The sequence below is a fragment of the Panthera leo genome (assembly GCF_018350215.1).
Source record: "Panthera leo isolate Ple1 chromosome A2 unlocalized genomic scaffold, P.leo_Ple1_pat1.1 chrA2_random_Un_scaffold_41, whole genome shotgun sequence".
In the NCBI taxonomy this organism is placed as follows: Eukaryota; Metazoa; Chordata; class Mammalia; order Carnivora; family Felidae; genus Panthera; species Panthera leo.
Genome location: NW_024962216.1, coordinates 304,308 through 328,685, shown reverse-complemented (window position 1 = coordinate 328,685; position 24,378 = coordinate 304,308). Strand labels below are relative to the sequence as shown.

The window sequence follows — 24,378 nt, the reverse complement described above, 5'->3', positions numbered from 1 at the left end:
ATGATTTAAACCCACATGATTTACATCCTCACCCTGGAGGCTTGGTGGCCTCAGGCCACTCTCCCTGTCTGCAGAGGCCAGACAGGGGTGGCATGGAGAGCAAAGGGGTGGTGGCAGCCCTCACTCATGCGCACCTGCTGATGACCATCGCTAGAATGATTGGGAACCACCCGAACTTCAGGATCCTCATGATGGGCGGGTTCTGCTTGACAATGAGGACCCACAAGGGGATCAGGGCCGTGAAGCTGATACAGACCAGCAGCGACAGGTATCGATTATCTGGGAGGAGAGAGAGAGAGAGAGAGAGAGACAGACAGACAGACAGACAGACAGTGTGAGTGCCAGGGCACATGAGCATGGACTGTGGGGCCACAGTCTGGGCTGCAATGATTAAAGGTGGGCTTGGAGCTGAGGAGATGCTTCTGTCTCTGGCAGTTTAGGGTGGACAACCTACCATACTTCTAAAGATTTTGTCCATCTTATTAAGCAACTGGAAAAGGTCCTCTTTATCCTCAATTCCTGTCACAAGCCCCTTTACTTCTCTTTTTTGCTATTTTCCTGACATACATAACCTCTCCCATCTCCTTCCATCTCAACCTTATTATTATTATTAATGGTTACATCTATGGGATTGTGTCCACAGGCCAGCACTGTGCCCAGCACCTTCTGAGCACAAACTCATGTCATGTTCTCCATTCCCCCTCAGATGGGCATAGGAGAGACTACAGCATGAAGAGGTGGCCCACCAGCACCCGAGCCAGCATACAGACATCAGGGCTACAGTCAGAGTTGGTTAATGATGCCAATCTGCTCCTGCTGAGGCCAGCCTAAGGTGGCCTCCCCAGCATCTATGGGTCCCTCAGGGCTCAGACCACACCCAGCTTTGCAGCTACTTATGCCCCTGTGTCATCTTCTCTGCTGGTTGGAGCCAGCAGAACTCTGACGGTTCTGGGACACCTGATTGTTCCTGGAGCCAGGTCAGGGCCCCACATACCACCATTCTCACTCACTCCCTTCTTCCCTTATATTTTGTGTGTCACCTTCCCAATCACTCCAAACAAGACACCAGCTTTCTCTAGAGCTATCCTCTCACCCCCAGCCCCACCTCTAAAGGACAGGCTCAGGTGGTGCACAGTCCTCTGCCAAGTGGACCCCAGCACGCAGAGGTGTGCAGGTAGGTCTGTGCCCCACATCCCATTTCTATGAGCAGCATCATTAGGAGGACCCCTCCCCTCTTGTCTTTCTCTGCACTAAACAATCATGGTTCATTCCTCTGCCATAGGGAGGCCCATCTCCTTGGGCAGCTACATGGAAGCACAGGCCACAGGTGCTCAACTTGGACTACAGACAAAGTAACTCATCATGGAAGGGGCCAGCCTCTTTGCCATCCCAGGAGGTGGGAGACAGGCCCAGGAAGCTCTAAGCAAGTCTCAAAAGCTCTAGGAAGCAGCAGCCTACAGGAGTGCTGCTTTTAGGACATTTTTTCAGTCTGATTTTTCTAGAATGATTCAGGAGCCCTGGCAGAGGCTCCACTTCATATTTTCCACCACCATGATGAATACTTCCCCCACACATGGCTTGTCTTCCCAACTACATTGACAGGTGACCCAGTCAGCAGCTCATTCTTCATCAGTGAAGATTTATCTCATATGTGCCAGGCCCAGTGAACCTGTAAGTGCACCCAAGATAAATTCACAGTCTAATCTGAGGGTTGGACAACCCAACGATGATTCAACAGCTACTAAGTCATGTGTTGCAACATGCACAGTAGGGCAGAGAAGAAGGGTCTGGAAACACCAGTGACCCAAATTTGTTTTATAAGTAAAACTCGATTAACCAACCCACACACAAGTCTTGTTTTAAATTCACTATGGTTTAAAGATAAAATTAGGTTATCTTATCATTAGATCTTCATTGCCACTTACAGGAACTTTGAGGATCTCCCAATCATCAAACAGTATTGGTGGCAGGCAGTTCCTGGGGTGACAAGGAGCTGGTCCCAGAGCTGAGAGGGAGAGGGTCTCAATGCCCAGACACACTAAATCACAGGTATTCTGTCAGTCTGCTTCAGCTGCCAGCATGTAAGCACTGGGTGATTTCTCTTGCTCCGGAGTCTGAGTTCCCACAGGGCAACGATAAGCCAGAGCTTCGCTGTGTCTGTGCCTGTGTCTAGGTATTTCCTCCAAATAAGTGTCACCACATTCCCCACTGCTGTCCACCATCTTCTTCACTGTCCACTCCACTCACTGATGCCACCTGCCCCCAGGTACTTGGGGTTATGACCATGCACAGAATCAACACTTACTAGATCCAAACAACTGTGGGCAGCCAGCTTAGGTGGAAAGCAAAAACTGTGATGCTCAGAGGGGAGTAGTCAGCAGGTTAGGACTGCTGGGGAAGGGAGATGCTACCTGTCCACAATGCCCAGGGCAGAACATGTTCAGTGTGCCCCCAGGGCAGATCTAGGGAGACCCCTGGTGGAGTCAGAGCCTCTGGCCACAAGGGTCTGTCATACAAGAGGTGTGAACGCCTTCCTTAGCTGATGACCAGGGCACTGGCCACCTTCTGAGGAGACCTGGGCTTTTCCTGCCTCACACCAGCAGGGAGAGCATATGCTGCTGCCCATGGCTATGACATGCCTCCTTGGGAGTCCCTTCCCAGCTGGTTTGTATGTGTCTGGTGTGACACATGCCTTACCCATGGAGGGTCTGTTAACCCTCCTATGAGGGCGCACTGAAGTGGCCAGGCCATCCTCTGGCCCTCCCTGGTCTCCTTGCATACCCCTGCCCTAAGGTGGAGACTGAACTTATCTGCTGACCTGAGTGGATGGGAGAGCTTGCTGTTTGCCGACATTGGACCCAGCCTTGTTCGTGTGCCCCACCTCAAGGGGTACCTCTTACCTTTGTGTTTATAGAAGAAGCTGCTAACAAAGGCCAGGATGGACAACGTGATGAGGTCTCCCAGGCTGGCAGCAATGGGCGTGGCAATGTTGTCTGGATTGACCCCAAGCTTCCGAGCACCAATTACTATGCAGACCATCAGCATTCCTGCAGGGAGGTGGCAGAAGAAACTCAAAGCACAGGACGAGAAAGTGGTCAGGAGGCTGCTCAGTAACTTGCTTCTATCCACACAGCCCTCCCCTGGAGCCAGGCTGCCCTAACACTCAGTTTCCCCACTATGCTTAAGCCTGAGAAGGCTGCAGTAGGGTGGACCCTGCGACTTGCGGGCGTGGTGTTAAGCAGCCTGCAAGCTTTGATGATACACTCAAACCCATGGGGGAGACAGCAGGGAGGTGGTTCCTAGGCTCCCAAACCAGAAACTACAGATGTGAAACTCACAGCTGCTCCCTGACAGGAAGAGGACTCCAAAACCACTCTGAGCAATAGAGCCCCAGGGGCAGAGCACAGCCTCTTGTGTCTGTCAGGGTCCCTGGGGACACAGGTGCCCCAGTGGGATTAGCCACGTGAGAGGTTTGTTAGGGACAAAGCCTGTGAGGGGGAATGGGGGGCCACAGGGGTGTTGGGAGAGCCACGAGATGGCATGTAGGCCACCCGCAGTGGGAGACAGGAAGGCAGGCAGGGGAAGCACATGCAGACTACAGCACAGCATTGTCAGTGGGTCCACATCTCTGGGGAACAGGCCCATTTCAGGATCCTGGCAGGGCCACCACTGGGCGAAGGTAGCAGGTAACCTCTAACAGCGGGGAGTGGGGGTAAATTTTTGGGTATAGCACTGGAAACCCAAGAGACACATTCTCGTGGCCTCTATACCTTCCTGGGTCCTATTTTGTGTTCTGACTCTGTGTTCTGAGATGACTGACACATGCAATCTTCCAGCCCTCATCTACTGCCTAGGACTTAATCCAACAGCATTGGGGGCTCCCGGGTGGCTCAGTCAGTTAAGCATCCAACTCTTGGTTTTGACGCAGGTCATGATCTCATGGTTTGTGGGGTCGAGCCCCATGTCAGGCTCTGTGATGACAGCATGGAGCTTGCCTGGGATTCTCTCTCTTTCTCCCTCTCCCTCTACCCCTCCCCTGCTTAAGCTTGTACCACTCACTCTTTCTTTCTCTCAAAATAAATAAATAAACATTTTTTAAAAAGACCCATTTTATCTTGGCTCTTGGTGTTTTAATACTTTACTCACTACTCTGTAACTCTAAATATAATTAGAATTATCACCTCAAGGTCTACTAACACTGCTGCCACTGGCCACAGTTTGTGCCCTATTTTGTGACCAGGTCATAGCTACTTTATCTCTTTTGAAATGCCAGTTCTAAGTGAGGTTGAGTCTGTGTGGCTGGTGGTCTGGTGAAAAACAGGGACTACATAGAAACCACCAGTTTGAGAGCACTTATTAAAAACCACCACCACCACCTGGCTTTACAGCAGTCATGCTGAGGTCACACTATGAGCCACCAGCCATGCTCCTCAACTTCTACACATCTTTGGACAACCCAGTTTATGTCCATGCTGCTGAGCTTCACCCCTCATCTATGCTTCACTTTCCTCATCTGGAAAATGGGGAGCTAGCAATGGCATTCTCTACAAGACTCCACAGGAACAGGGCTGGCCTCTGGAATCATCGGATTGTGTTGTTTTCAGAGACTTCATATCAAGTATCTCTTGGGCTCTATTTCTCCACAAGGTGTGGCATACTCATTCTTCTCTTCCCTTGGACAGACTGAGTGATGGCACCCTAGCCCCTGCCCCATTTGCAGAGGCATAGGTACATGACCAGGAGCCGTCTGCCCAGGGAAGTGCAGTTTATGAATTTGCTCCTGGGTTTCTGCACTCTTACCCTCCATCCTGATTATATACACTAGCACAGGAAGGAAGAGAAACCAATAAATAACCCGCCACATTATCCTTACAGAGAGCTGAGCTCAAAGGTGTTTCATGAGCAGATGAAGAACAGAAGAGTAAATGCAAATCCAATTCCCAGTTAGCACTTATTCTTTCTTATACGTGCACATTGTTTGCGAGAGACACTCAGACATGCAGTCCAGAAGAGAACCAAAATGAAGTCCGCTCATTCAGCAAACATTTGGCAGCTGGTAATATGCCTATTTTAGGTGTTGAAAATAGCCATCAGGCTCTGGGCTCATACAGTAAATGCTTGTTGGGTGGAGGGACAGACAGCACACAAGTAAGTGAACAAGCATTTGAAGTAAAAAAAAGGACATGAAAATAAAGCAGGACTATGAATGGGGGTGTAATGCTAGAGAGCTGATCAGAGAGGCTTCAAAAAGGAGACACTTGCACTTAGCTGAAATTTGCTATGTGCTTGCATACTGATGTCTCACCCCAAACCAGAACATACACATCACAAAACAGTACAGTTACTCACCAGTGCATCCCCTCCACTGCATCAGTGCCTGGCACACAGTAGATACTCAGTAAGTACTGAGTAAGGAGTGAATGGGGGGACATTCTATGGTAATTGCATGGCAACTGTGGTTGCCCCTGAAATGGGTGAGCTCCCTGAAGACAGGGTTGTTTGTCACTCCTTGTGTGTTCCGCCTTCTGCAGACATGGAGGAAGCATCTGATGTGTGTGTGACAGGCGGTGTGACAGGAGTAGAATAGGAGAAGCCCTATTCTAACAGGGCACCTCTCTGAGGAGCTGACATTCTAGCAAAGGGGTGAGACAGAAAAGAATGAAGAAAATGAAGTGAACAATTGCAGATGTTTATAAGTGCTCAATAAGGAAAACAGATGCAGAGTGCAGAAGATCATGTCAGCAGCTGGGAAGAAGGACGGAGGGCAGAACTTGAGTGAGTCAGAAAAGACCTCTCTGCAGAGATGAAATTGAGGCTAATGCTAGAGTCTTGCTCCCTACAGGACTGCAGATGCCAGAATCTTCCACAGGCCCATTCGCAAGCTGTGCTCAAGTAACATTTAAAGACTGACTGACTGAATGAGTGAATGAATGGATGGAGAATGGATGAACAGATGAATGTGTCCACTGAGCAAAAGCCAGTTCTCTGAACAAGCAGAGGGAAGAGAAATGGAGTCAGCAGCTCACTCCTGCGCACATACATTGCCTAGGAAAGGACTCATTGTCCTCCTTGCCCATCCATAAGGTAGGGCCTGGAGATTTAACTAATAGGCTCTCCCCCACCCTCTGGCAGGACATGTGAGGCCCCACCATTAGTACACCCATCTTCCACATCTCAAGGAACTGAAACACAAAGAGTTGAGAGTAGAGTACTGAGGAATGGAGGACAGAGAGAGCTAGGAGGGGGTGGTAACTGGGGTGGGGGCACAGCTCACCTAAGGCAAATGCAGCGAAAAAGGCGGTGATGACACTGCTGGCACACAGCAACTCCACCTTCACAAAGTCCAACTCCTCCCTAGACATAGCACCCAGCAGCAGGGCGGCCACAGCAGCCAGGAACCCCACAACGGTGGCCTGCACCTGTCAGGGCAGAAATCAGAAACATGAGGAAAGGTGTCTCTGACCATCAATGTTCCTCCCTGCCTTTGCTTCTGCCTCCTCTCTGACCTTGAGGTCACCCAACCTCCTTTCCTCACCCTAAAATTTGCCAACAGCCCCTCCAACCTGGAAAAAACAAACACCTTGCTTCAATCCAACTCCCTTGAAAACTATTGTTTTCTTGTTCTGGAACTTGTTTGATGCCATTTTCCATCACAAAATCTTCACCTCCTACTCAGCCCTTGGCCAAGGGCCACCAGTCTCTTGCTCATGGCTCCTCTCACTGGTCTGGGCAAAAGTGCTCTGTAACCCCCAGCTGCTCAGACAAGCAACTTCCCCTGCAATGTGGAAACTCCATGATCCACAGCTACGCCTTGGAAGTCTCTGTGCACACTCTGTCTCTCTCCCAGACTTACCTTCCTTGGCAATTGCCCTTCATGCTGGTGGCCCTCTTTCTCTCCATTCTCCCCCATCCCGGCTGCAATTCCCATCTCATCTCAGTGGCGTCACACCTCTGCTGCTCATGCAGGCCAGTACCATGAGGTGCCCAGATCTCAGTATCAATACTGGCATGTTATCAGTACAGTTGACCCTTGACCAACACTGGCATTAGGGGCACCGACACTGTGTAAAGTTGAAAATCTGTGTATAACTTGTCACTCTCTCAAAACTTCACTACTAACAGCCTACTGCTGATCAGAAGCGTTACCCGTAACACAAACTTGATTCACACATATTTTGTATGCTATATTATATATTGTATTCTCATAATAAAGTAAACTAGAGAAAAGAAAATTAAGAACATCATAAGGAATCATACATTTACAGTACTGTATTTATGAAAACAAATCTGCCTATAAGTGGACCCATGCAGTTCAAACCCATATTGTTCAAGGATCAACTGTAATTCAAATGTCTCAATGGAAACATGCTGTATTATTAAAGAAGACTAAAAACACAAAGAACTCTACCATATATATGGATGAAAATGTTCCCCAAGTTAACCCACGTGATTCCAGTGAAAGTCCCAACAAGACTTTTCATGGCACTTGACAATTTATCTTAAGTTCCACAAAGATGAATAGATGTGCAAGAACAGCCAAGACACCTTGAGAAAAAAGATCAAGAGGGAGTTTGGCACATTCATTATCAATATTTAGTTTTAAGGCTACTGTAATTAAAATAGGGTGGTACTGGCACAAAAATAGACAAATAGATCAGCAGGACAGACTGGAGTCCAGGAACACCATCAAGAATAGATGAAAATTTATATATGGAAATTTAATATGATAAAGGTGGCATTTCTAATCAGTATGGAATGGATGGGTACTGAATAAACGGGGTAAGGAAAAGTGGATATCTAGGGGAAAAAAAAGGATTCCTACATTATACCATTCATACACACACCCCACTAAACATAAAACCTAATGTATGAAAAGAAAAAATATAGGATAATGTGTTTCAGATTTTGGATTAGAGAAATACTCCTTCTGAAGATGTGTAAAATCTCTGAGGAAAAATGAAATAAGCTGTATATAAATCCAAGTATGACTTCTATGTGATACCACAAACTTCAAAGACAGAAACTGAGCAGGAGAAAATATCTCCATTTATAAGTAATAAAGGGTTAGTGATCAAAATCATGAAGTCCATTTTACAAAGCAATGCCAACTTTTGGTTTTTTAATGTTTATTTATTTTTAAAGGGGAGAGAGACAGAACATGAGTGGGAGAAGAGCAGAGAGAGAGGGAGACACAGAATCTGAAGCAGGCTCCAGGCTCTGAGCTGTCAGCACAGAGCCTGATGTGGGGCTTGAACTCAACGAACTGCAAGATCATGACCTGAGCCAAAGTCAGATGTTTAACAGACTCAGCCACCCAGGCACCCCAAGCAACGCCAACTTTTTTTTTAAATTTTTTTTTTAACGTTTATTTATTTTTGAGAGAGAGACAGAGCATGAACGGGGGAGGGTCAGAGAGAGGGAGACACAGAATCTGAAACAGGCTCCAGGCTCTGAGCTGTCAGCACAGAGCCCGACGTGGGGCTCGAACTCACGGACTGCGAGATCACGGCCGAAGTCGGCCGCTTAACGGACTGAGCCACCCAGGCACCCAGACGCCAACTTTTTAAAAAAGACAACCCAACAGAAAAATGTACAAGGAGTATAAATTGACAAGATACAGAAAAGGAAATACAAATGGCTAAAAAGCAAACAAAAATGTGACCAGCTTCCCAAGTAATAGGAAAAAAAATTTAATCCCAATTTGAAAGTAGGTATCTTATTTCTTTGTAATTGATGTTGGTGTTCCTCTACGAAAAGGTCAGTGCCCTCTCAGTTTTGGCGGGGGTGGGTGGGAAACTCAGCAGGTGCTAAGCCCTTGTCTGTGCTTATCCAATTAATGAATCAATCAATGAGTGCATGGGTACACTATATTTATCCCCCAGACTAGGTAAAATTAAAATTTAAAAGGTTTAGGGGCACCTGGGTGGCTTAGTTGGTTAAGCATCTGACTCTTGCTTTCAGCTCAGTTCATGATCTCAAGGTTCATGGGTTTGAGTCCTGCAGTGGGCTCTGTGCCATCTATGCGGAGCCTGCTTGGGATTCTTTCTCTCCCTCCCTCCCTGCCTCTCCCCTGCTCTCTCTCTCTCTCCCTCAGAAATAAACATTAAATAAATTTTTAAAAATCTAAAAGGTTGATAATATAAAATACACATTGACAAATAATGTGGGAAAATGGTTCTCTTACATATAGATGGTGGTAAAATTGGTACAGGAATTCTGGGAGGAAACTTGGCTACAATTTACCCATACACCTTATGATCTAGCATTTTCTCAGTACAACATTTGCACATATGAACGAAGAACCACGTAATAATGACAATAATGACTGGAGCTGACATTTCCCAAGTGCTATCTGCTATTCTAAGTGATTTTCATTCATTAAGTCATTCTTAAAAGTACAAGTTACAGAATTATATGTACAGCATAATACTTTTTGTGCTTAAAAAAAAACACACACAGAAAGACAGGGACACCTGGCTGGCTCAGCTGGAAGAGCATGTGACTCTTGACTTTGGGGTCGTGAGTTTAAGCCCCAGGATGGGTGTAGACATTACTTAAATAAAACAATATTTAAAAAAACACAGGAAGTCATAGCATATATTATCTATGGCCACATACACCTATATGGCAAATACAAAGTAGTTTAGAAGAATACTTTCAATGCTGGTGAGGTTATGGAGAAGTTAATAATTAAAACATTAACACTGGTGCTATTACTTAATACTAAGCACTGAAATATTTTATAATCCTTTTTGGAAAAATCTAGATCTTTAAATTGCTCATACCTTGTGAACTTGTGGGAAGTTATCTTCAGAAATTCGTGCAAAAAGAGAACAATGTCATTGTGGTGTAATTTATTGAGCAGAAGCCTACAAACAATTTTATGTGCACCTATGTGATGAAGGTCGAATGAGGTGGGATAGGGCTGAATTTGGACAGTTTGCAATAGCCCTGCTGGACCAGCTCTTAGTGGCTGCACTTCAGTCTTACTAGTTGAGTTCCTGGGCCCCACCAGTTGTTAAAAATCACTCTTGGGTATATTTTAAATATTACTGTCGGGTGTATTTGTGATAGAATATGAAGTTACTAGAAGTTCAATTATGAAATTTATTGGACCATGTGTGACTCAATGTTAAGCTCCTTAACAAACAGAAGAGACAAACTTATATCCATGCTATGAACCAGAATGTGCCAAGCCAGTGTCTGGCCCAGGTCAGGACTTAATGAATGTTGGTTGAGAATCGATCATGTGGAAATGTGCATACATATGGACAAGGATTTGTATAAATTTTTTTTTTTAACGTTTATTTTATTTTTGAGACAGAGAGAGACACAGAGCGTGAACAGGGGAGGGGCAGAGAGAGAGGGAGACACAGAATCCGAAACAGGCTCCAGGCTCCGAGCTGTCAGCACAGAGCCTGATGCGGGGCTCGAACTCACAGACCGTGAGATCATGACCTGAGCCGAAGTCGGACGCTTAACCGACCGAGCCACCCAGGCGCCCCAAGGATTTGGAACCTTGTAGCTCAGGCACTTATTACCTGCCCCTTGCCAGCCTCTCTGTTAAGGGTATCACGAGCATCTCATTTAATCTCCAAAGCTGTTCAGCCATAGGCCATGGTCCCGGCACAGGTGACTCGGCTCAAGTGGAGAAGGCAGACATCTACACACAGAATTGCAACCAGGTCAGCTGCAGCTGCATGTGCAAGGCCCCAAAGAGTACCTGGTGTCGGGCTGGAACTGAGACCTGATTGGAACTTCATTGCCGGAAGAACAAGAAGAGACAGGACATTCCAAGGAGAGGCAACCACACACACAAAGGCAGCAGGTGTGGGGGACATGAAGCTGTGGAAGGGACAGGACCAGACCAGGAGTACCTTTGGGCCAGGCCTACACTTTGACAAGTAGAACCAACAAAGGAGCTTCAGGAGGAGGCAGTTTGATCAGCTCTAGGATTTAGAAAAGGTCACTCAGGTGTCCAAGCAGAGGGGAGCCAGAGGGGAAGGAACCTGGGGCAATGAAGAGGTTTGATGTCAGTGATGCAGGAGACCAAGAGGCCAAGGCAAGGAAGAAAAGAAGCAGGGCTGGATTCAAGTACAGCTCAGAGGCAGACTCTTCCGCGAGTGGTCATAAGGTTGAGGAGCAGAGATGCTGAGAGAGACTCGGTCTCAGGCTTGATTAATGGGAAGACTCCTCACTAGGCACAGCTACTATGATTGGGAGTTTACCACATGTGGCCAGGTGCCATGGCCTTACATGATTGAAACCTCACAACAGACCATCTTACAGATAAGGTGAGGTGATTTGCCCAAGGGTCTACCCCCAAAATGAACTTTCAACCATCAAACTCTTAGGGATTGGGGACTTCACAAGAGGTAAGTGTGAGGAGATAAGGTGATGACGCCAGATCTGGCTAAGGTGTTTCAGGGATGCTTCGGGGAGGGGCAGATGGAGATGCCCCGTAGACAGCCAGAAACAGTGGCTCTAGAACCCAGGTGAGAGGTAAAGTGGATAGCCACCTACTCTGATGGACAGGGAGATATAGCTAAGCAAGTCTTGTGTGGTCTGCCCAAGGCCAACCTGTTGATAAATGACAGCCTTAACACCAGCCTGTCTGATCTTAGAGTCCAGGTGCTTTGTGCAGCCTCAGGCTGCCCCCAGCCAAAGAAGCCCAGAAGGTTCTGGATCAAACTACTTCCTCTCTTGTCCTGAGCCAATCTCTTCCCAGTCTCCCCCTGCCCTAGGCTTCCTGATTTTGTAATACTCTGAGACTCCTCAGATAAAAACTTAGCCCAACTAGGGTCTATTAGAAGGAGGTTCAAGTTTGAACAAGCATGAAACATTTAAGGGACAAAGGTGTGGGGGTTGGAGGATATCCTGCAAAAGCTGAGAAGGCACAGGCTGAGAGGCAGGAGTGGGGCCAAGGAGGAACTTCCAGACAGGAAGAATCTCCAGAAACTATAAGCAGGATCATATGCACGAGGCAGTCAGAGGGTACACCAATTAGGATGTCAGTGACTTTGGCAAGCACAGCTTAAGTCAAGACAGTGGGAAGAGAAGGCAGTTAGCCCTGTCCATGCTATGAGAAACAGGAGTAAGTAAGTATAGGCGAATCTTTCAATAAGTCTGTCTTGGAAAGAAGGAGGTAGAGAAGCTGGAGCGAACTTGGGTTCCAAGAAGAGGCATCTACACTCCAGTGCCAGTGCCTGTAGTTGGGCTGATCCTCCAGCTGCCATATGAGTGTGGTCTGGTGGTTACAGAATGGACGAGGGGCCCATTCCCAAAGCTCAGTCTGGAGTACAGGGACAAGGGCTCACTTAGTCTTTGCTCTTCCTACCTGGAGCAGGCCTGACTGCAGATTCAAAGCAGGAAGGAGATTCATCAAATGGACAAAGGGGAGAGTCACCTGAATGAGGGCGAGGTTACTGCTGATAACTCTGTGCTGCTCTTGGGTGTCATCAATTTGTCCAGTGTTGGCCTAGGATGAAAAGAAAAGGGCAAAGGGTAAGTCTGGCTGGTCAAAAAGCCACGTGAAGCCTTCCTGGAAAAGGCAATCTCTCAGGAGAGAAATCAGCAAATACCATTTCATTAACACCAGAACAAATTATTCTGCCCAACTTTCAAAACTGATGTGGGATGGGAAGGTAAGACACAAATCCCTTTGAGAATAAGATGGTGTCATGAACCATCTCTCCCATACTCGAGTATTCAAGCACACACAGAGGTAAGCGTCACCAACAATTTCAGAGCCACCTCTCAAACTCATCCATGGGCAGCAGGGGGAGGACCCCTGCTGAGAAGCTGGTTTGCATCCTCAGCTAGGTCTTCAGCCATGTTCTCCTCAGCACCTGCAATCCCTTTTCCCACTAACAGCAAGTCACATCTCAGCTGACCACTAACCTCCTCAATCTCACTTCTGCAAATCATCCCATTTAAGAAACGTTTAAGTCCTTCTTAGGATAAAAAAACATGATCAGAAATACAATTTTCTCCTTTAAAAAATGGTAGTCAGCTTCTAATTTCATAGCATTTTACTGCAAAATTCAAGATGTAGATAAGAAAAGGTTTCAAGCAAATATACTTTTCTAGCTCCTTTGTAATTAGTTCATTATGTTCCTGAACTCCAAAGAAAAAATAAAATTACTTTTCATTTTCAAATAAGGGGAGGCTTTTCTTTTCAGCATGATGGAAACCTCAGGTGTAGCACACGCCATGGAGCCAGGTGACTTTTACTTCACACAGGTAGATTAATATGCACCTTGGGAGTACCCATCGGGACAAGGGACTAAGGTGGAACAGAACGAAGCTACACAGCTTGCCACACACCAAACATGTAAGGCCAACAGGCTCATTTCCCTTCTCTGCTCCATGCTATGCTGGGTGCTTGGTGGACTCAACCAGTGCATTTACTGTGTCCTATCAATCCACCAACTCTAACCCTTTATTCATCAGATAAGGGGGAGCTACCGGCCCATGACCCCTGAGTATTAATTAGAAGGGCATTCCTTCCTCAATGGCTGAGTGATGGGAGTCCTCAATGGGGAGTGATGCCAAGAGGTGCAGCAGGAGGACTGGAGGGCTGGGGAGCTTGCAGAACTCATACAAACAAGGAAGGAGGAGGACCTGAGGGAAAGAAGCTGTGAGAAGGGGTGAGATGGTAAGGAAATAGGATTTCAGAGCATGTGGAATGGATGGACCATTTTCCAGTGGGGAACAGACCAAGGCAGCAAAAGGTAGGGAAGGAAGCAGGGCAGAACCAGACTAGCAGGATAACCCACAGGGAGGGGGCACTTGGGAGCAGGTCTCCATCAAGGTAGATGGATACTGCTTTACCCTGGAATGGTGGTCCCAGAAATGTCCGGGTAAGAGCTGGAGAGACAAAGCCAGTCCAAGCACAGGCTCGGTGGCTTTTTGCTAAGAATGTAAAGAGAAAATCAGTGGGAATTTGGGACATCTATTATGGAGACTGACCTAGATTCATCTCAGTGGGTGACGTTTGGGGAGGCCCTTCCCAAATGTTCATTTGGATCACACAGACTTGAACATTTTAAAATGTCTTTTAATGTCTTACAAGTATAAATTGCTATGTGAAATCCTATGGGGTCCTATCTCAGTTCTAGATTTTCTAAATCTTTCCTTATTGGCTACATCGTAACAGGTTGCTTTAACGGATTCAGACCATGAAGATGACATATCCTCTGGGCACCTCTCTGGGTCTGGATTGTACCTGGAAGGCTGACCCATATAGATGCATATACAAGCTCCCTTGCCCTGTTTCTTCTGGTTGGTTTTGGTCAGTGGGGAGTCATGGAAAGTCACTGGAGGGACAGCAAGAGTGAGGGTGGGGTATAAGCATCTCTGTGCCCTTCCCACTGCCCCAGTGGCTGTGCTCCTCCACACAGACCTGCAGCACCAGCCAGATGGCCCTTTCCTACAGCTCTCCCAGGTTCTGAGAATCATCCCTACCTCTACTCATCCTCTTGCCCCTTTCAGCTTAGACTGATCATCACTTCCTGTTATTGCCAGTCCTAGGGTGATTCACTGCCCTTTTGCAGTTTCCCATAATCCTGCCCACAATGTGGTCAACTCTTCATTAAACCCTGCTCAGCTCCCATCTGTATGTGCCACCTCTCTCCTGCCAGGATCCTGACTTATCCACTGAGTTTTATCTTCGTAAGGACACTTAGCTTATTCACAATAAAAAAAACCCAATTTGTCATTATTTTGTATATTTTTTCCCAATAACAAATATACCAACTATTTTCCAGTAACAAAAAAAAAGACTTACTGGATTAAGATGGAGGACTGAATGTTTTACTATCCTTCCTAACCAAACTGAAGGATAGGGAAAGACAATCTTTTTATTTTGAATTAATTTTAGACTTCAAAGGAGTTCCAAAGTTAATATACTTTCCTATATACCCTTCACTCAGCTTCTCCTGATGTTAACACCTTATATAACCACAGGACAATTATCAACTGAGACATTAAGGCTAGTACAACTTTATTAACTAAACGACAGAACATATTCAGATGCCTCCAGTTTCTTCACTAGTGTCCTATTTCTGTCCCAGGGTGTCAATTCAGGCTGCCCATGTAGCTAGTCATCATGTCTCCTTGGTTTCTTTCAATATGTGGCAGTTCCTCACCTTTCACTGTCTTTCATGACCTTGACACTCTTGAAGAGTACTTGATTAGATATTTTGTACAATGTCTCTCAAATGGGTTTGTCTGGTGTTTCCTCATGATTACACTGAGATTATTCGGTTTTGAGGGAAATCAGGCTACAGAGGTATAGTGCTTTTCTCTTCACATGGTATCTGGAGAGCTGTCATACCAACATGGCTGATGAGATGTGGCCTTCACCTTGGTCCTTGGTTCAGGTGGTGTCTGCCAGGATTCTCCACTATAAACTTACTGTGTTTCCCTTCCGATACTCTGTTATTTACTAGTGAGTCATTAGGCCCATTCCATATTCAAGGCAAGGGAATCCAGCTTCACCTCCTAGAGAACAACGTATCAAAGATTTGAGGACATCTACAAACTACTATAGTGATTCACAAGTATTTGGGGAGATAGTTTGGGGCCAAGCAAAGATCCTATTTCTCCTTCAAGTGCCACCTACTAATTCATTAGTGGATTTTGCCTGTGACAATGATCAGTATGGTATTCTAATGGTGATTTTATATTTCCTTCATTCTTTGCACATAAAATTTTCTCTGAGATACAGTGGTCCCTTCTCCCCCTCTTAAATCATTTATTTACATGGTATGATTGGACTCATAGGTATTTATTTTATTCTTCAGGTCATAATACTATTATATTTATTTTGTCACTAACACTGCTCCCACTGTGGCCATTGGGAGCTCATTAAGGTTGTCTTTCTGACATGCACCCACATGCTGTTTAGTACTTCCTTACTTTCTGGCACTATCTGATACTCCAGGTACATCTTGTATTTTCTCTGCCCCAGTCCTAAGATGAGCCATTTTCCCAAGAATGTTGGCTTCTTTTATTGAAGAATGGTATCAGAAATCAAGACCTAGATGGCAGATGTGTTAGGTGCCACTGGGATGGTACTGCTTCTAGGTTCTGTTAGTGGGAGAGCTAGGAAATGTATGTATGGATCCTAACCCATGAATATACACATACCCATGTCTATTGTTGTACCTATCTGCATACATATTAAAACAAACGTGAGTCCATATTCATATTTCTGAGTCAAACCCAGGATCATAGGGTTCATTCTAGCATTGAGGAAATGATTTTTAAAATGGACACAAGTTGTGGAAAATAAAAAGAGGTATCTATAGTTTAACACAGCTTAAGAGGGCATCCCTGTTTTTCCCCGTTGAGGATGATGTTAGCTGTGGGCTTTTCATAAATGGCCTTTATGATCTTTAAGTATGTTCCTTCTATCCCGACTTTCTCAAGGGTTTTTATTAAGAAAGGGTGCTGGATTTTGTCAAAGGCCTTTTCTGCATCGATTGACAGGATCATATGGTTCTTCTCTTTTTTTTTGTTAATGTGATGTATCACGTTGATCGATTTGCGAATGTTGAACCAGCCCTGCATCCCAGGAATGAATCCCACTTGATCATGGTGAATAATTCTTTTTATATGCTGTTGAATTCGATTTGCTAGTATCTTATTAAGAATTTTTGCATCCATATTCATCAGGGATATTGGCCTGTAGTTCTCTTTTTTTACTGGGTCTCTGTCTGGTTTAGGAATCAAAGTAATACTGGCTTCATAGAATGAGTCTGGAAGTTTTCCTTCCCTTTCTATTTCTTGGAATAGCTTGAGAAGGATAGGTATTATCTCTGCTTTAAATGTCTGGTAGAACTCCCCTGGGAAGCCATCTGGTCCTGGACTCTTATTTGTTGGGAGATTTTTGATAACCGATTCAATTTCTTCGCTGGTTATGGGTCTGTTCAAGCTTTCTATTTCCTCCTGATTGAGTTTTGGAAGAGTGTGGGTGTTTAGAAATTTGTCCATTTCTTCCAGGTTGTCCAATTTGCTGGCATATAATTTTTCATAGTATTCCCTGATAATTGTTTGTATCTCTGAGGGATTGGTTGTAATCATTCCATTTTCATTCACGATTTTATCTATTTGGGTCATCTCCCTTTTCTTTTTGAGAAGCCTGGCTAGAGGTTTGTCAATTTTGTTTATTTTTTCAAAAAACCAACTCTTGGTTTCGTTGATCTGCTCTACAGTTTTTTTAGATTCTATATTGTTTATTTCTGCTCTGATCTTTATTATTTCTCTTCTTCTGCTGGGTTTAGGCTGCCTTTGCTGTTCTGCTTCTATTTCCTTTAGGTGTGCTGTTAGATTTTGTATTTGGGATTTTTCTTGTTTCTTGAGATAGGCCTGGATTGCAATGTATTTTCCTCTCAGGACTGCCTTCGCTGCATCCCAAAGCGTTTGGATTGTTGTATTTTCATTTTCGTTTGTTTCCATATATGTTTTAATTTCTTCTCTAATTGCCTGGTTGACCCACTCATTCGTTAGTAGGGTGTTCTTTAACCTCCATGCTTTTGGAGGTTTTCCAGACTTTTTCCTGTGGTTGATTTCAAGCTTCATAGCATTGTGGTCTGAAAGTATGCATGGTATAATTTCAATTCTTGTAAACTTATGAAGGGCTGTTTTGTGACCCAGTATATGATCTATCTTGGAGAATGTTCCATGTGCACTCGAGAAGAAAGTATATTCTGTTGCTTTGGGATGCAGAGTTCTAAATATATCTGTCAAGTCCATCTGATCCAATGTATCATTCAGGGCCCTTGTTTCTTTATTGACTGTGTGTCTAGATGATCTATCCATTTCTGTAAGTGGGGTGTTAAAGTCCCCTGCAATGACCACATTCTTATCAATAAGGTTGCTTATGTTTATGAGTAATTGTTTTATATATCTGGGGGCTCGGGTATTTGGTGCATAGACATTTATAATAGTTAGCTCTTCCTGGTGGATAGACCCTGTGATTATTATATAATGCCCTTCTTCATCTCTTGTTACAGACCTTATGAAGATAAAAAGCTTCTGCACAGCAAAGGAAACAACCAACAAAACTAAAAGGCAACCAACGGAATGGGAAAAGATATTTGCAAATGACACATCGGACAAAGGGCTAGTATCGAAAATCTATAAAGAGCTCATCAAACTCCACACCCAAAAAACAAATAACCCAGTGAAGAAATGGGCAGAAAACATGAATAGACACTTCTCTAAAGAAGACATCCGGATGGCCAACAGGCACATGAAAAGATGTTCAACGTCGCTCCTTATCAGGGAAATACAAATCAAAACCACACTCAGATACCACCTCACGCCAGTCAGAGTGGCCAAAATGAAGAAATCAGGAGACTATAGATGCTGGAGAGGATGTGGAGAAACAGGAACCCTCTTGCACTGTTGGTGGGAATGCAAATTGGTGCAGCCGCTCTGGAAAGCAGTGTGGAGGTTCCTCAGAAAATTAAAAATAGACCTACCCTATGACCCAGCAATAGCACTGCTAGGAATTTATCCAAGGGATACAGGAGTACTGATGCATAGGGGCACCTGTACCCCAATGTTTATAGCGGCACTCTCAACAATAGCCAAATTATGGAAAGAGCCTAAATGTCCATCAACTGATGAATGGATAAAGAAATTGTGGTTTATATACACAATGGAATACTACGTGGCAATGAGAAAAAATGAAATATGGCCTTTTGTAGCAACATGGATGGAACTGGAGAGTGTGATGCTAAGTGAAATAAGCCATACAGAGAAAGACAGATACCATATGGTTTCACTCTTATGTGGATCCTGAGAAACATAACAGAAACCCATGGGGGAGGGGAAGGAAAAAAAAAAAAAGAGGTTAGAGTGGGAGAGAGCCAAAGCATTAGAGACTGTTAAAAACTGAGAACAAACTGAGGGTTGATGGGGGGTGGGAGGGAGGGCAGGGTGGGAGGGAGGGCAGGGTGGGTGATGGGTATTGAGGAGGGCACCTTTTGGGATGAGCACTGGGTGTTGTATGGAAACCAATTTGACAGTAAATTTCATATATTAAAAAATAAAAATAAATAAAAAAAAAAAAATAAAAATAAAAAAAAAAAAAAAAAAAAAAAAAAAAAAAGAGGGCATCCCTAAATAATGTAAAGCAGGAGTTAGGTTGGAGGAAGGACCCATAACCAAAAGGTCTACTGCACAAAGCAGAGGTAGCCCTGAGGATGATGGGAGCAGAAGGGAGCCTGGGACAACTGAAAGGGCTTTGGCCCAGAGAGCAGAGCAGGAACATCCAGAAGAGTTGGCCTCTTCCCTTGTCTGCCAACAACGAGACACCTGGCCATTGGGCTCTAAGCAGAAGTAGTGTGTGTGTGTGTGTGTGTGTGTGTGTGTGTGTGTGTGTTGGGGTTAAAAAGGCAAAGCAGTGCCCAGAGTGGCCATGATAAGATGGACAAAGAGTCTCTAGACCCATAAGCCCAGTTACTAGCACATACTTCCAGGTAACCTATTTTGACTCACCACCCCCCCCAACCCCAATCACTACAAGTATCCTCCTCTAAAGGACCGCATTCAGAGATTCACAGAGTAAGAGGAAAGCTAAAATAAAATGATGCTCAACCAACCAAAAATCACTGTTCATGAAAGGAAGGTCACAATCATGAAAGAGATTCATCAGAGTCAACAAATGGAAGCACAAAAATCTAAGGAAACAGTCAAAACAGGAAATTGAATAAGACTCTAGGGCAAGCAAATTAACAGATGTGGAAGAATGGTGCTTCCGTAAGTGAAAAAACAATTTTAAATTCTAGAAAGTACAAACTTGATCTCTGAATTTAAAAGAGAGGATTTAAAAAAAAGACAGAAACAAACAAAAGCTCTTCATTAGATGACCTCAATAACACAATGGTCAGAGAGGTGGAAAGTGATTTAGTGAAATAAAACATCAAGCAGAAGTATTCCCCCGGACCAGACACAAATACAAGAAATGTGAAAAGAAAGTTAAGGAACTCAGAAGTTAGATTCAGAAGTTGCATTGTGCACCCAATAGTAGTAGTAGGGGGTGCGGGGTGGGGTGACAGAAAGAATGAATACCAAAATATTATAAGTAACAGCAGTAACAAGGTTTCCATAGAACTGAAGACAGGCATAACCCTTTAGATAGAAAAATCTAAGATATATGTAAGGTAATGAGAAAAGGCCCTTGCCAGAGACACCATGATGAACATAGCTGATAAAGAGAAATATACCAAAAAGTCCAGATAGAAAGGTGAACACATAATCTAAAAGAAATTAGATTCTAAAACTAATGGGGCTTCCAGGGGGGCATGGCTGGCTCAGTCAGTAGAGCATGTAACTCTCGATATCAGAGTTGTGCGTTTGAGCCCCCCAGTGGGTATAGACATTACTTAAAAATAAAATTTTATTTTTAAAAGTTATGAGGCTTCCATCAGCCACACTGACCACAAGAAGACCCTGAAAATATGCCTCAGTACTGACGGAAAATAATTGTGAACCATGCATTCTCTATAGTTCCAGGCTGGCATTCAATTGTGAAGATAAAATAAAGTATTGTCACACTGCAAATGTCCAAAAAGTTCACTTCCAACAAATCCTATCTGATTACTAGAAGACACACTAAAGTAAAACAAAAAAACAAATTTAAAAGAAAAGTGAGGGAGAATGATATCAGCAAGATGGAAGGCTAGGAAGCTCCAGGCCTCATTCCCCCCATGCAAATACCAAGTAAAACAAGAGACTGACCAAAACAGCTTTGTGAGAGCTCTAGAAACCAGTCAAGGATTTGCAAAATCAAGTGACCCCTCACCAAGAAAAACCCACACTTAGAACAGTAGAAAATCCAACAGTGTCTTTGCTTATCCTTGCACCACTTCCTCCTTGGTACAGAGTAGTGCAGTGCATGGTGCCTTCCTCAGGATAGAAGGAAAACAGTGGACCAGTTTGCAACATCCTGGCCTTCCTGGAGGATACCTGAGGGTCTAGTTTCCATTTTGCCTGACTTGGAGATCAAAGGAAAAGGTGGCATAGTTTGGATATCAGTTTCCAGGCTGCCGAAACCCTGTATCCAGGGTGCTGGATACAGTACAGCTGCAGGGAATTGCAGGCCCATGCATGCCTGGGGCAAAGACTATAGACGGAAAAGTACAATAAAGCATGTAAGTCCCCAAGGAGAAGCAATGCTGAGTTTTTTAGGGTAATTAAAAGGTTTTTAAAGAAAATTTTCAATGTCTTTTTATTTACTTTTGAGAGGGAGAGAGAGAACAAGCTGGACAGGGACAGAAAGAGAGGGAGACACAGAATGCAAAGCCAGCCCCAGGCTCTGACCTGTCAGCACAGAGCCTGACACAGGGCTCAAACTCACTAACCATGAGATCATGACCTGAGCCAAAGTTGGATGCTCACCCGACTGAGCCACCCAAGCGCCCAAGGTAATTAAAACATTTAATAGCAGCCATGTGTGGTGAATTGGAATGGAAAAAAAAGTACATATACAGGCCCAGGGAAGACACATGCCCAGAAAAAGCCTGAAAAGACTTTAAGCCTTCACACCAGACTGACTAGTGAAGGTCCTCCCTTTCATGAGCAAGTCTGCAAAGACTGGGAGAGGTAGCTATTTTCTCAAATGCCAATTTTTCGACAAAAGATGAGAAGGCAGGGAGTGCCTGGGTAGCTCAGTTGGGTAGGCATCTGACTTCAGCTCAGGTCACGATCTCATGGTAGATGAGCTTGAGCCCTCTTTGGGTGAGCACAAACCCCACTTTGGGTGAGCCCCACTTTTCTCACTCTCTTATTTAATAAATACTTTAAAATAACTGTCTTACATATGTTCAAAGAACTAAAGGAGGACATGGATAGAGATCTAGGGAAATGATGATAACAAAATGAGAATATCTACAAAGAGAAACTTTTACAAAGGAACCAAGAAAAATATGCAGCTGGAAAATATAATCACTGAATTGAAAAATTCACTAGAGGGGTTCAATAGCAGACTCAAACAGGAAGAAGAATGAATCAGTGAATTTGAAGATAATGTCATTTGAAATTATCAAGTCTCAGAAACAACAACAAAAAAAAAAATGAAGGGAAGTGAACAGAGAGCCTACAGGACTTATAGGGCACCATCAATCAGATCCATCCATCCATCCATCCATCCATCCATCCATCCACCCATCCATCCATCTCATGTGTTTCCCAGAAAGGGAAGAGAGACAAAAAGGGGCAGAGAGCTTTTTTGAATAAATAATGGCCAAATTTCCCCAAATTTGAGGAAATACATGCATATCCAAATGCAAAAAGGTCAACAAACCCAAGGAGGACAAACTCAAAGAGGCCCACACCAAGAAACATTATAACCCAACCACTGAAAGTCAGAGTCAAAGAGATAATCTTGAAAGCTACAAGAGAAAAGACTCCTTACAAATACAGGATCTTCAGTAAGGTATCAGATTTCTCAGGGGAAACCATGCAGGTCAGAAGGTAGTGGGATAATATATTTAAATATATTTTTTGCTGGAAGAAAAAATAAAATTCACCAAAAGTTCTATATACAGCAGAACTGTACTGCAAAAAACAAAACAAACAAAAAAACAACAACAAAGAGAGAGAGAGAGAGAGAGAGAGAGAGAGAGAGAAACAAGAGCATTCCTAAATGAATAAAAGCTGAGGGAGAGTTCAATACCACTAGACCTGCCCTAGAAGAAGTCCTTCAAGTTAAAGTGACAGGACTTTAGACATGCTAAAATGAGCCCTTCAAGTTAAAATGAAAGGACACTAGACAGGAACTCAAAGCTGTATGGAAATATAAAGTTATCCAGTACAGGTAAATATTTGGATAAATATAAAAACCTATATTATTTTAATTGTGCTTTGTAACTCCATTTTTTATTCTTTTATATAATTTAAAAAGCAAAAGCATAAAAACAATGAAACTATGCTAATGGATACTCTAATACAAATAGATATTTTGTGACATCAGTAACATAAAATCAAGGGTAGAAGAGGGCAGAGGTATAAAGGAGTAGACTTTTTTATGTGATTGAACTTAACTATTATCAGTTTAAAATACATTGTTGTAATTTTAGGATGCTATATGTCATCACTATGGTAATCACAAAGAAAATAACTATAGAATACAAACAAACAAAAAACAAAACGACAAGAGAATCAAAATGTATTGCTATAAAAAATCACCTAATCATACAGAAAGACATTAAAGAAAGAAAGAAGGCACAAAAATAAAGCTGTAAGACATACAGAAAACCAATTTTAAAAATGGCAATAATAAGTCCTTACCTATCTGTAATTACTTCATTATAAATAGGTTAAACTCCCCAATCAGAAGACATAGACTGGCAGAATTAAGAAAAAAAATGGGTCCAAATACATGCTTTCTACAAAACACTCCCTTCAGATTTGGGAGATGCCTAGGTTGAAAATGAAAGGATGGAAATATCTCATGCAAAGAGCAACCCAGAGTGCAGGAGTTGCTATATTATTAGCAGACAAAATAGACTTTCCATTTAAAACTGTTGTAAGAAACAAACAAGGATATTATTTGATGGTAAAGGGGTCAAATCATCAAGAAGATATAACAATTATAAATGCACCAAATATCAGAGTTCTTAAACAAATGCAAACACTGACAGACATGAAAGGAGAAATGGACAGCTCTACTATGATAGTTGAAGACTTTCAATAATGGACAGAAGAACCAGGCAGAAGACAAATAAGGAAACAGAGTATATGACTAACAATATGGAATGACTGGACCAAACAGGCATAGATAGAACACTCCACCCAAAAATAGAACGCAAATTTTTCTTAAGTAGCCTTGAAACATTCTCCTAGATGAACCATATGTTACCCCACAAAACAGGTTTCAATACATTTTTAAACACTGAAATCATATAAAATGTCTTTTCCAGTCACATTAGAATGAAACTAGAAATCAATAGCAGGACAACTGGAAAATCAGCAAATACATGAAGATCAAAAAAAAAATTACTCTTCACAACCAATGGATCAAATAAGAAATCACAACAGAAATAGGAAATATATTCAGATAATTAAAATGCAAACACAACATACCAAAACTTAAGAGATACAGTTAACACAGTACTAAGCTGGATATTTCTAGCTGTAAACAGTCTTAAATTAAAAAAAATAATAATCTCAGTCAACCACAAAAATGACAACTTAATAAATGTGAAAGAGAAGGGGTGCCTGGGTGGCTCAGGTGGCTAAGCAGCCGACTTCAGCTCACATCATGATCTCATGGTTTGTGAGTTCGAGCCTCACATCGGGCTTTGTGCTGATAGCTTGGAGCCTGGAGCCTGCTTCAGATTCTGTGTCTCCCTCTCTCTCTGT

The 24,378-nt window shown here is 43.6% G+C and overlaps 1 protein-coding gene across 3 annotated transcripts in view; it reads right to left on the bottom strand.

Annotated features, from left to right (window-relative positions):
• Nucleotides 1-24,378, bottom strand: part of LOC122212705 (solute carrier family 41 member 3-like) — a 97,994-nt gene that overhangs the window by 24,086 nt on the left and 49,530 nt on the right. For all 3 annotated transcript variants that reach the window (XM_042926665.1, XM_042926667.1, XM_042926666.1), the window contains exons 4-7: nucleotides 12,407-12,478; nucleotides 6,275-6,419; nucleotides 2,901-3,047; nucleotides 135-279 (exon numbers count right to left, since the gene is read on the bottom strand). In XM_042926665.1, the coding sequence (XP_042782599.1) occupies nucleotides 135-279; nucleotides 2,901-3,047; nucleotides 6,275-6,419; nucleotides 12,407-12,478 (509 nt within the window). The remainder of the gene's footprint in view (nucleotides 1-134; nucleotides 280-2,900; nucleotides 3,048-6,274; nucleotides 6,420-12,406; nucleotides 12,479-24,378) is intronic.